Below are 13,741 nucleotides of genomic sequence, written 5' to 3'. Positions count from 1 at the left end.
TCCTGTCGGCTTAATATGTATTTTTTTCACGATGTACCAAAAGGTTTTAGTATTTTCTTTTTTATCAATTTGGTGATGACAATTGAATTTAATTTTATTATTATATTTATTTTATTCTCGACATCGTAGATAATTAAATTAATATTAATTTAATTAAAAAGTAAAAAATTTGAATTATGATTCTAGTTTTTAGTTTTCATAAAAATATAATGAGTGTTTTAAATAAAAATTTCTCAATTTTATAAAATAAAAATAAAAAATTACTTACTTGAAGATTTTTAAATCTATGGGATCTACAAAGCGCCCGTAAAAACCGGCTAAGCGCGCACTTTCGTTCATTTTCCATAAAACTAGCATTGATAGCAGTAACTGAAATAGGTTCCTTGATACCTCCGGCAGCTAAACTGACGCCAATTTCGGAGCCCAGTCCCATCTGAAAGCAACAAACAAACAAACAAATAAATAATTCAGTACTTCCGAAAATACACCAGCAGATGAAATATGAATGAAAAATATTACCGTAACAATGGAGGGTCTCGGCGCGCCAGTAAAATGTTCAATGACCTCCCAGTTAGACTTCTTGAGAGGTGTATGAGGTGTTCTGGGAGTATTTGGCGAATGGGGTTGCGAGCTCGGGGTTTGTGATTTTGAGTTTTGTTCACGATTCAACAACAATTCAACCGATGGCTTAATTCCATCCCTGCTGGTCACGTGTTGCCGTAAACTAGCCCATCTTCTTGTGCTTCTTGAGCCAGTCATTCCGGTTGCGCCGAGCTCTCCCTGAAAATTTATTATTAGATGTATTATATCTTTTTTATTTCTCCCTTGTTCCATATATTACTCCTTATACCCTATCCGGAAGGAATTTATCGTCCAAACATATCGTCATCCGTACCCCGGATATTTCAGTTTACTTTATCATCAATAGAATCTTCTGCTTCAATTCTTCCTCATTAAAGATAATATTTTTTTCCGTCGCGTTTATTTTAAGATAATTTCTCTCAATGTTTTTATAATTATTTTATTTTTAGACTTACACTGTCAGAGTTAATAGACTGACTACACAATAATTGAATATTTTCTGTGTTTTAAATAAAAATATTTGAAATATATCCAACAGAAATTTTTTTTTTTTTTTTTTTTTTTTTTTTTTTTTTTAAAGAAAAACTTGCTAATAAAATTAAAAATTATTTGTTTTGCAATAATAAATAATTAAAAGCATGTTAAACAAATAATTTACTTATTTGTTAGATAAAATAACTTGACTTTTTAATTGAATTTAGGATAAAACTTTTAACGCACAGTAAATTGCTAACGAATTTGCTTTATAAAGTCTGTAGGCGGCAGGTCAGTAAATTATTTCGAGAATACTCTACTACGTTGTCTTTCATATAAATTTAAGTTAAACTTCTCTCACTAACCACTGCTTTAGAATTATTATTTTTATTTTTTTACTATTTAAATTTATAAATTTATTCTATCCAAAGCCTAATTTTTCAAATCCATTTTTTTTTTAAAGCCCAAAAAATCTCTTAATATTTTTCACTGTCAGTTGAACCTTTTGTGCAATTTTTTAGAATAGATTTTAAATCCCCAGAACACACAACTTTCTACAAAGAATATTTTCTCCGCAAATTCTTTATCCACATTTTCGGTTCAATGATATCTTATTTGTTTTTTTTTTTTATATGAATGTATAAAACCTGAAACCCTATACTCAGTACAAAGTACTGAACTAAAAGTTTCTTTAAAAGTATTTTTACTCACAAAACAAAGATTTACGTATATATTTCAAGATATTCAACAGTTTCTTTTATTATTAAATTTACTATCAGAATTTTTTATCTACGAAAATAATTTATAAAAATTTTAATAAATATATTTTTTTTAATCAAAAATTTTTCACTCCATAAAATTAAAAAAAATTAATCTTCTCTAAATTTTTTTTTTAAGTGTATTAAATATAATTTTTAAAATAAATTTTCTTCTTAAGGGTTGACACAAGTACATTAATAAAATAAATAATTTACATGAAAAAAAAAACTAAGACAAATAACAGAGATTTTTTAAAAATTCCGACCTCTAGGTGTTGGAATTTTTTTCGCCAAAAAAATAAACTACGGGCGCGTAAACTTTTACTCGTTATTTTTTCTCAAATGACCACGGTCGTTGATACTAATGGGGCTTTCAGTGGTACAACTTTTTTGTGCCTCGGAGGATTAGAAGTCCAGACCGAAAAGAACGATAATAAAAAGATCATAAGTATTTGGTAAATATTTTTTTACTAGTTGTAACATTCCACTCTGTTAAATTATTTAAAAAAAAAAAAAAAAAAAAATGAACAGATCTACGGGTTTAAGTACAGCATCAGTGCACTGAAATTTCGCGTTACGGATAAACGTGGCTAGACTATTATATATTATACGTATACACTAGGCTTGATTCAAAATCCACGTGACTTTGAGTCATGTTACATGCAGCGAGCAGCCATATGCAGCAAACGAGGCTCGACTCTATCAACGGGGATGTATGAATTTATCGAGTAATCGAGAGTAAATGATTCCGCGTAATTTATTGCTCACAATAGAAACTACACGGTTCAATTGATATCTGCCTGCTACAGGCTATTTTGAGTATTTCCCTGCGCAGTTAATTCTGCTGATCCGATTTTTCGTTATTTATACATCAACAGTCAAAGCGCCCTATAATTATTTGTATTTGTTGTTCTGATTCCGGCAATTAGCTATTATTATAACATGATCAGTAGAGCGTAATTAGTCGGAATAAATCGAGTTGGTAAGTCGAGTTTTAAATTAAATATTTATTTATCATAAAAAAAAATTATTCAAAATTTGAGAAAAAAAAGCAAAAATTTTTATGTGTAAAATTTTTTAATAATAAACAAAAGTATTTAAAATGCACGTAATTGAATAATAGATTTTACAATGGACTGGTACAAAGTAAAATTGAAATATTTACTCGACGCCCTGTCAATAATTTTAATAAAATTTTTCAGCACATACCGAATTTTTTTTTATAAATATTGGTCTTCATTATCCATTTTGTGAATAACCCAGTTTTGTACTGCTTTCAATTTTAAATTCAATAACAGTATGAATTGATTTTTCGTATAATTCACGGTAAATAATTAATTTTTTCCGAACAAAATTCTGTGATTATTTTATTTTTTAAAATAAATAGACAAGATATATTTTTGTTAATTAAAAATTTTGAGCTAATAGTTGATGCTACCAAAAGTAGAAATAAATCATCTAAAAGATTCCTTTTGAAGTAATTTTAACCGTTAAATACTTCGGTCATTAAGTAGCCTTGCAAAAGCGCAATGTTAAGCTGACGTGTAATTTAGTTTCAAAATTGAAATTCATTTACAAAGTAATTATTCTATGTTTAACATGCGGAATTAATCTCGGCAGGTTAACAGAGGTACATCATAACTTAGTAATTCTTGTAATACTATGATATAATAAATTAATGCACAAAATGTGACAGTTTTATTTTTATTAATTGTATTTTATAATTTTCGTCTTCATTTTGCGTCACTTTATTCGTGAGTTCAAGTCTAAAAAATTCAATGCTAACTTTCTGGTCCAAAAAGACTTTTATAAGAAATAAATTATCATCCAAAAAAAATTGCCACGAAATCAAAAATGAGTACAAAGTGTAAAACCTGTTATAGAATTGGGTGAACCGTATCGACAGAAATAACCGAAACATGGTTTCTACCCCGACATAACCAATGTGCAAGTACAAGCAGACACAGAGTGGTAATAAATGAAATCCAAAAAGAAGAAAAAAGTAAATAATAACAGAACATTTTACTGTCGTCTGAATGAAACACGAGACCGACCAAGTGAAGGTTAGTATATTTCCACTGCTGTGGCAGACAGAGTATCCTGTCCTGTTTTGGTTTATCCTTTTTGCTCTTTGTCTTCATCTGGCTGTCCTTTTCACCCGAACGAGGATATAGGAACATAGAGGAGTGTATGGTCAGGTCCTGGTGAATTTACCGACAGTCTAGCGCTAGATCTATCGGTAAAGGACTGTATATATGTCATTCTGTATGTAGGTATACATATATTTATTTCTTCCCTTTAGATATAGGTATGCTCGTTGCACTTGATGCTATTTCTCATTACTAGTATGCAGTATATTGTGGGTTGTACTTGAGCTAGGACTGGTAGGTGTTTTCGCGTTCTGGTGAACACTCGAGGAAAATACATCATGTATTGCACAATTCGACCGGCTACATGCCACATGTTGGGGTGCATTAGTGCAAATGGACTTTATCGAGGCTTCCGCTCTACCCTAGGGCCTATATTACCACCTGATTCTATTTTGTATTCTCAATGTATGTATTCAAAGTCGCAGGTACAGTCTTAATTTTCAGCTCGACCTTGCTTTGCATATTAGGAGTGAATTGAAAACGAAAACGGGTGAGTTTCTATTGGTAAACTCTAAACTACGGAAATAACTATAACTATAACTATTTGGTGGGTATGCATGAGTTGCTAAGCTCAGAAGTTACGAATGTTTAGAGGGTTCTTGAAAGTGGTTTGAAAGCACGAAGTACTGATTTGCGGGCTTTATTGACGAGTTGTCATTCCTTAGTTTCGAATTTGTTCAAGGACAAGATCGATTTTTCTTTCAATTTAATTTGGTGGTTATTTGATTTAAATAAACAGTAATTAGAATGGAAAAAAAGTTTCATTCTTATTTTTTTAAATTTGCTAACATTTCTGAAAAATTTTAATTTTTCTGTCTAAACTTTTTACAATAATAAGAACAAACTAAAATAAATTATCTTGAGATAAGAAATATTTCTACCAATTTAAAAAATAAAATATGATACCTTTTTACAGATTTGAATGAAAAATAACTTAGTAACTGACAAAAAACAAAATGAAATGATAATCTATGACTATGTGAGCAAATAGAATCATCAGTAATAATAGTTGATACGTGATAGCAATATTGCGGTTCATTATAGACTTGACCTATTGTTTAAACGATAATAAACAGATACCGGAGCTCAAAGTCCGATGATTATGAACTAAACCGAAAACCGAAGATTACGTAGCGCAGCTTGCAGAGCGGCACTCAACTCGTATCATCCTCTGGTGAACTCCAGATTCTACTGTCTATTCAATGTATCTATGTGTGTATTGTATGTGTGCGAATATATATGTATATTAGTTAAGAGTAAGGGAGTAAACTGACGACAAGTATAGTGAGTCAACTACTCGAAAGCAGCATACGGGTAAGCCAGATGTCATGATAATCTCGTTATCAACTCAAATAGCTGGCTGGGCTCCACAATTATATCAGGGTACCCCCACAAAATCGATTCCGTCACGGCTTTATTCCAGTGAGTCTACGCTTCCCTATCCGCGTCACTCATCGCTACATCTACATTCCACCATCTACTATCAGCTATCTACATATGTGCGAAATTACAATTAAATCGATCTTTATGTTCAATCATGTTACGACTATCGGTAGCGTGGAATTCCCTTTAAATTTGATAGAAGAATTTTTTTTTTTTTTTTTAATTGAAGAAATTTCGGATGAATTATAAATTACTATTTTTTTTTTTTTTAAGGGAAAGAAAATTGAGTAAAACTGAAAATTTCATCAGATAAAATATTGAATAAAAAAACAAGCTGCAGAATGGAGACATAAGTGACGTTCTCGTATCGCAGCAATCCCTCATTTACAATTCAACTCGGGGAACAATTGTTGCTCGTTAGCAATGCCAAATCGATTCATCCTGTCTCTTATACAATATAATACACTTGCTCGACATCGCGCGTAATTTCATCACTAAAATTATTTAAAACTAAATTGTACTAAGTTCAATGACATTAATACTGAAATAACCTGCGCAATTTTTTTTTTTAATTCGACAAATTGTCAATTTTAGCTTTGAAAAAAATTAAACAAGTTATATTTTTTTGATTGAAAAAAATAAATCAAGTTAACTTTCGACCTACCGGATTTTTAATTGGATCGCAATTTAGAGGTACGACCCTTTCAAATAAAAGATAACGAGCTTGAAAATGTATCCCAGTAAAATAATTATTCCTATTTATAATTAAATTTCAACATAAATTTTTTTAATTTTAAAGAAAATTAAAAAAAATTTTTTCTTAAAAAAAAAATTAATTAATATAGCACAAACCTGATGACTTCGTCTACTCCCACGCAAACTAAGTCGCTGGGTCCACTCGCGATTCGGCAAATCTCCAAATTTTTCCATTTCTTCTCTTTAAATATTTTTTTATTAAAACTATTTTTAAAAAAGTTCTATTTTTACTCTTGATTATTTTTTCGTCTCTCCCGGAAGCCAAAGTATCTGGCGACCTGGCTGCTGCGTTTACTCCATTATTACTTGTCTCTGAAAACATAAAAAAATACTATTATTATTATAAAAAGTACAAACTTTGTTTTAATTACATTATTATTTATTTTATTTGTGCTTTAAAAAGTTAAAAACTCGAAACTCGTTAAATATTTTATAATTAAAACCGAGTTTTTATAAATAAAATACATTGCGTAATAATTATTATTTGTCAATTTTTGTGTTGACAAACATCCAATTATATATTTGTTATCTTTCATCATTTTTGATTGGTTGCAATGTGAAATCAACCGTCCGGTAATTGAAGAAATTGAACAACTATAAATAAATACTACGTCTGATAGAGAAATAAAAAAAAAACATGGTTGATAAGAAGAAAAAAATTAAAGCTAATTTCCTCTTGATATTATATATTACTGGTAACTTATTTCTAAAATTCAAACTGCAAGATATATCCAAAGAGGATAAAATATAGCGACTCCTATTTCCGTAGCGCTTCCAGTGACAGTAAACTTCAATTTTATTTTACTGCAGAATCAAGTCTCTGGAAATGTTAGTGACATAATTTATAAAAAAGAAGACATAAATTGCGTTACTTAGGTGTTAATTCTACAGGCTTGCACTCCAAATAAATGTCTCAATGCAATTTAATTGCTCTATAGCTTATATTGAGCTGGTACTAGTCTCTTTCCAGAGAATTACCATTTTTATTATTATTATTATTATTATTATTATTATTATTATTATTATTATTATTATTATTATTATTATTATTATTATTACTGTAAAATATTCAAGAGAATTCCTAATATTTATCAAACCATACAATTTGGCCTTTATGTTGCGGAACGATGCGTGAGGATTCCCACACCAAATGTAATTTTACGGGCTGTTGCTTTCCCGAGTATATTACAAGCACTCATGAATTAGTTTTGTAATATTAGATAAGTTATTTCGTATTTACCTTTTGAATTATGAGATCTCAACGTTTCAGAACTTATGTTATCATTATCACGTGAAATTTAGACACTGGAGGAGTCAATGTATTTGATTTATTTTAAAGAGATCAATAAACATCGAAAAAAAAATTGTTTTTGCTCCAAAAAAAAAATCATCAAAATTTTTTAGAACAATTTAAAAATAATTAAAAAAAAAAATTTATTTATTAAAATTAAATTAAAAATGGTATGACTTAAAATTCAGTCCCAATTTTTTTAATAATAAATTTCTAGCTAATTTTAATGAAAAAAAAAAAAAAAATTAGCTGTCAAAATTTTGATTTTATTAATTAAAAAATTTTTAAAACTATTTTAAAAACTCTAAAAATAATAAAATTCTTATGAATTCTTATTGAATTAAATATCAAGTCTAAGAAACTTTAAAAATTTTCAATGGATTTTTAAAAAATAAATTTTGAGATAAATTATTGTTACGTCTTAGCATAACTTTTAAATTATTTAATTTTAATCCAGATCATTTAAGATCTATAGATTGGGATCGGGAGTATTTTAGCTGGTTTAAATTTTAGAAATAATAAGAGTTTAGTTACGATTAATACATATATTGTAAAATATAAGCAAATAAATGGATGTACGGTTAAATACGTACTACAAAAGTTCATAAAAATAGGAGCGTGATACAAAATTAGTGAAAATATAAACGTATTACAAAATCTAATAAAACATCAAGAACGTGATGCAAAGTTTAATTGACACAATATTAAGAAATAATCTTTATTTCTTATATTTTTGACGGCTTATTGACTAAACGCTTTGAGATCGATATGTAACGAACTTTACAATACCTGTATTATTTGGACAATCTCTGGAGATGAATATTTGGTTGAAAATCGACTCGTAATCACTATTTAATTCAAAGTTTACAAAAGAAATAAAAGAATACTTTACACAGTGGGAAGGCCTGCACTGGTAGAAAACTAAAAATGAGTCTGAGTCTGAATCAGAGTCGGAAAATGTACTGAATAATAAAAAAAATATTCTCCGGAGAGTCCCATAGTTTTAGTTTTTTTTTTGGAAGGGGGTCCTAATTTGTGGGTCCTAGAAGGGACGATTTCTATCCAATAGAAAAGGACTTTTCCACTCCAGGTCCCCTTCTCTATAAGAAAAGCGGCCAGGTCACGCCCTTATGCAAGCGGATGGGTATGCGCACCTACACATCCACTTACACATTCTTTTTATTTATTGATAGTAATGCTATTTAACTTTACTTCTATTTTAGCTAATTAATTGTTACTCATTGTATTTATTAATTGTTTCATAGTTAATTGATCTATTTTAATTATCTTCTTATTAATTAGATTATTTTCTTTTTATTAGATAATTTTAAACGTTACCTTTAATATTATTTATTTAAAATTTACTCTATTTATCTAATACTGTTGAGTCTATTGTTGGGATCTATTTTATTAATTATTTTAAATTGTATCTAGACTCTTATTAGTTACTATTTACTATTAAAATTTTATTTTAGTAAGGTTTCGTTATTTTTACTTAAATTTATTATTTTCAAATTATTTAAACTTTATCTTATTGAGTAAATTTTAGAATTCTTGAATAAACAGCAACCAACGGAAATGATAAATTCTATGCGTCACTGTAACTATTTTTTTCTTAACCTAAGTACACAAAATGTTAAAGATATTTTTCCCTTATCCTTTTACATAAGGCACTATTTATTCTATTTTTATGGCTTTCCTTTGAAATAAATGTAAAGCTAAAATTTATTTTTTTTTTTAAATGTTTTTCTGGGAAAAATATCTTAGCCCTGTGTATGTCTCCACTTTAATAACTCTGGTGTCATTAAAACGATAATTCTACGTATTATTTGATATATGAAAATGTTATATTTTTAATTCTAGAGTCGCTTAAACAAAATTAGGGTCATTGAACTATGATTCGCTTTTAAATAATTTTAATGTTTCCTAGGACGTAACATTATAAAATTTAAAACAATAAAAGAAAAATAGAAGATCCTTATGATTTCCAAGTAAATCGTGAATTTTATTGAGCAATAAATTTGAGAATGATGTGCTCATATTGTGTCAATTGAAAACCGAACAATGGTTGTCAGAATAGTCGTTTTATTCATCGCGAGGAACTATTGTAAAAAAGTCAATAATATTTGCCGTAGTAAAAGCTCTCTGACAGTATTATTTATCAAATCACTTGTGTTTTAAATTTATATAAAAATAAAAATAGTAAATGTATCACAAGCTAAAAAAAGTGAGCAAATATTGCGAATTTTTATTTAATTGATAGCAAGAGGATAAAAATAAATATTACACATTCAAAAATATAAATTCAAGTAGATTGCTATCAATCTCGCTGAAATATCAAATATATAACCAAGTGTATTTTACCCATTGAACTAACAGCTAAACATCGAGAATAAATTTTACATACATGGATGCATGATGCATTGTACAAACCTACATCCTGTCAAATTATATTAACCACATCCTAGATAGAACGTTCTATTGCAATTTACCTGTCCCACTGATAATTATATAACATATGTTATTAATTTATTTATTTCTGAGTATGAACGTAAATATGTACAAATTAAAGCTGGTTAATTGCGTCAAACCGATGTCCAATATATTATTATACCTATTAATTATTAATAATGATAATAACAATAAGCGCTTAGAATTATAAAAATAAATTAATTACTAAAACAAATAACTTAACATTTTTGTTTGTAAAAATTTTAAGTGTAATTGAAGTATGAATAAATTGTTGGAGTAGGTGTAAAAATAACTTTTGTAAAAGTCGAATTGAATTAGCATGAATTGAATTAAAAAATTAAAGAAAAAAATTAAAGTATAAATAATTGGACGGAAAGTTTAATATAAAATTGGAAATAAATCATTTTGTTTAATAATTTAACCGAATAAAGCAAAGAAAGTTATAAAAGTCGTTAAAAGTTTACTGTTTAAAGTTTTACACGACGAATATTTTTACGATTCAACTAACCATTTCGTTTCGTTTGTTTATCCCAAAGTTTAGTTTTTAATATTTCGATTCTCAACAGAAGTGTTTCTATCGCCTGTAATTCTTATGAATTTTTTCTGCAAAACTTTCAGAATTTTTTTTCATAACACAAGAAATTTTTATATTAATTTTAAGAATATTTTGTGACTAATTTTTTCTTAAGAAATTTAAATAAATAAAATTTGTCTCTCTAAAATTCTCTTTGCTGCTCTCCGTAACAAGAAACAAACGACATATTCAACTCCACATCAAGGAGAATAACTATTGCGGAACTTATATAATTACATGCAAAATGTTCCGTAAACTTTGAATCAATAAAATAAATTTATAAGTGTTCTTGACTGAATGCTTGTTGAAAATAAGAAAACTTGATAAATATGCAACCATGAGACTAATTAAAAAATTTTTCTCGCAAGAAGAGTTGATTCTCGCGATAAGCAAACTTTGGTTATCACAAGTTATAATTATAAATTCGCGAATACCGATTACAGAGCACACAAGGCTTCAGAGTGATTAATACTTAATCAATCTCAGACTCTGGGCTTGTATGCAAGGCAAAATTAACTTTTGTAAGAATTTCTGAGTAGATTATATAAGTCCATCATGAAATTAAAAGTTTGTAGCTATCAACTATAACAAACAAGTTATACTTATAGTTACGAATTGCAAGTTATAACTGGAGCTTTTAGCTGCATGTTTGGCTTTAAAATCTTACAATCTTCTTCGCGAACGATTTTGTACGACCAAAATTATCAAGTTAAAGAGAAAATACCTACTCGTTAAATCTTTTAAAGTTTATGATTGTTCGCAAAGTATACTCTAATTTTTTATCTTAATAAATTAAAAAATTTTTTTTAATTTTATTACTATCGAGATAATTTCTACTATTTTTTTTTTTAAAGTAAGCTTTATCATTTTTAAATAATGGTAATGATAATAAAGAGTAAAAAAAAAAATGTTTAAAATAACTCGAATAAGAAGACAGTGAAGGGAAACGATTATCTTAATTCACACTTGGGAAATTCAATTCAAATTACATGGAAATTTTTCCCCGGGTACAAGGTTATCTTTGCTTAACTGAACTCTTTTCTTGCGGGGCAAAAACTCGGGAATTTTTTATCAATTAATAATTATTTAACGAACAGCTCGAAGCTAAATGAATTTCTCAAGTAAATAATATAACAGAAGCTTGGTGTAACGAGAAAAATTTAAGTTAAACGTAAGAGTTTTCTAGGCAGAAGGAGGAAGTAAAAAAACTTGCGGCTGGGCAATATAATAAAAGCGTTGAATTTTAAAATATACAAAAGACTTGAAGTGTGTATAAGGCTAGGGATTCATGAGTGCCTATTCACTTTTCTTTATTTATTTTTTCCTTTTTTTTCCTTTTTACTCTTTACTTACTTTCTATCTTGTACTCGTACATTATACGTGTGTTAGCTGTTACGTTGAGCACTGCCATTTTCCTCTCTCTACTCCCTTTCATTTCATTCTCAAACAATAATATTCACACTGTACTCAAAGCATTGAGACTCAACTTTTTGGAATTTTTTTAACGTACTTTTGGCCACAGACAAAAATATGACATTTTTTTTTTAACAATAATAATAAATATAATACTTGCTAGACATTTCTGTATGTTCACTTGTATGACAAGCAATTCACTCTCTCCGAAGTGTAATAACAAGACGAACTATTTGTAACTTTAAACTACAAAGAAGAAATTTGTCTTACAAAACATGCTTATTTTACTCCTACTCGTAAACAAGAAATATGACATATAAATCACGGTAAATTTTATTTATTAAATATTTTTGTCGAAAGAATATTCAATTACATTAACATTGAAATAAAATGTCTATGGAAATTTGGGAAAAATTTACATGTTTTAAATATAAATCGTTATTTCACTTAAAAAAAATGCGATATAACTCAAATTACTTTAAAATTTAAATTTTACGATGCAAAATGTATTTAATTTTTTTTTTTTTTAATGTGTTCGCTTCTTATTTTTATTTATACTAAAATATTAATTCGATTGTCAAAGAATTTATGTAATAGTTTAATGCGTGCCTGTATTTATAGTTTCAGAAGCTAATCGCCGATGACGTAAGTACAGTAAATGGTCATTAGCGCAAGGATTGAGTTTAAATTACAGCCTCAAAGCTCCGATGCACTTCTTATGATTAAAATTATATAATTCGTGACTTAAATCATAAATTTTAAATATAAAATAGAAATTCATAAATTAAACAATGATCAAAGGTAAGTCAAAAGTTAGAATTATAAATTTTGGTTCATTATTCCCATAGAATTTTTTTTTTAACATAATAAAATTATTTAATTAATTTCAAGGCTAAAAAAAATATTTAATTATTCAAATTGCTTGGAAAAAAGTTTTTATATATTGTATTAAAATATAACTATAATAAAAAAAAATAAAATTATTTCATGTATGTTAAAGTAAATAATTTTTAATGTACCTGAAAGTTGATTAATTAAAAACCATAATTTTTAATGAAAGTACAATATTAATTAATCAGATCAAACAAAAATCAATAGCTACACCTAGCTAATTAAGACCATAATTAAATGATTACAAAATCCATTGAATAATTGACGATAAGGCGCTACCAATAGAGGATAAAATATTAAAAAAATAAAATGCAGGGACTAAATGAAAACAGGATATAAGCTTGAATGGAAGCGAAAGTGGCAATAGGTCGTGGGAATTAAAATCAGGTTAATAAAACCCAAACTACTAAAATAATGGTAACGCTGATAACGAGGTTGTAGACCCGAGTTTCCAAATAAACATAAACATATTTTTAAATTTTACGGCTTTTCGCCCTTTAGTTTTCGGGTAACAAAACTCATCTCGCGGCACGAAAAGTGTCACCAGAAGCTCTTTACGGCATGATTAAAGTAAATTAATGCCATTATGAAAAAATTAAGCCCCTTAAAAATAATTAATTCTTTTTTTTTTTATCTTTTTTAAATATTATAATAAACTCTTACTGGGGTAAGTTAAAGTTAATGCGAGGTATTTACCGTTAAATTGAGTTAAAAAGTTTTCAGATCAAAGCGAGCTCAGAATTACAGAGTTTTTTTATAGCAAGAAGAAAAATTATAAGTTTTTAAAGGATTATTGAGGTGTTTATGAAGTTATAATTATGATAGACGGCTGAGTTAATCATGAGAAAGCTTTGAACTTGTTTGAGCGGAATTTATTATAAATTTGAGGGATTTCTTCCCAGTGTTCCTGACACTCTAAGTAATATAAAGGAAAGGAAATAAGGTACAAGGTAAGAGAAAAGCAATCTTGAAAATTCAAACAACTCGATAGTAAAAG

At 27.9% G+C, this 13,741-nt stretch overlaps 1 protein-coding gene across 2 annotated transcripts in view; it reads right to left on the bottom strand.

Moving 5' to 3' along the window:
* The window catches only part of LOC141526060 (adenylate cyclase type 6), a 61,663-nt gene that overhangs the window by 45,201 nt on the left and 2,721 nt on the right, over nt 1-13,741 (bottom strand). The window contains exons 1-4 of one of the 2 annotated variants that reach the window (XM_074240810.1): nt 8,184-8,326; nt 6,200-6,415; nt 520-780; nt 269-433 (exon numbers count right to left, since the gene is read on the bottom strand). In XM_074240810.1, the coding sequence (XP_074096911.1) occupies nt 269-433; nt 520-780; nt 6,200-6,277 (504 nt within the window). In that variant the 5' untranslated portion in view covers nt 6,278-6,415; nt 8,184-8,326. Of the gene's footprint in view, nt 1-268; nt 434-519; nt 781-6,199; nt 6,416-8,183; nt 8,327-13,741 lie in introns of those variants that run through there. The other variant, XM_074240809.1, reaches the window with a different exon arrangement.

Source organism: Cotesia typhae, unplaced genomic scaffold (assembly GCF_013202065.1).
Source record: "Cotesia typhae breed Kobodo isofemale line unplaced genomic scaffold, CoteBio_Ctyphae contig_33, whole genome shotgun sequence".
In the NCBI taxonomy this organism is placed as follows: Eukaryota; Metazoa; Arthropoda; class Insecta; order Hymenoptera; family Braconidae; genus Cotesia; species Cotesia typhae.
The sequence above is the reverse complement of the archived record's forward strand: the minus strand, read 5'-3'. Positions and strand labels throughout refer to the sequence as shown.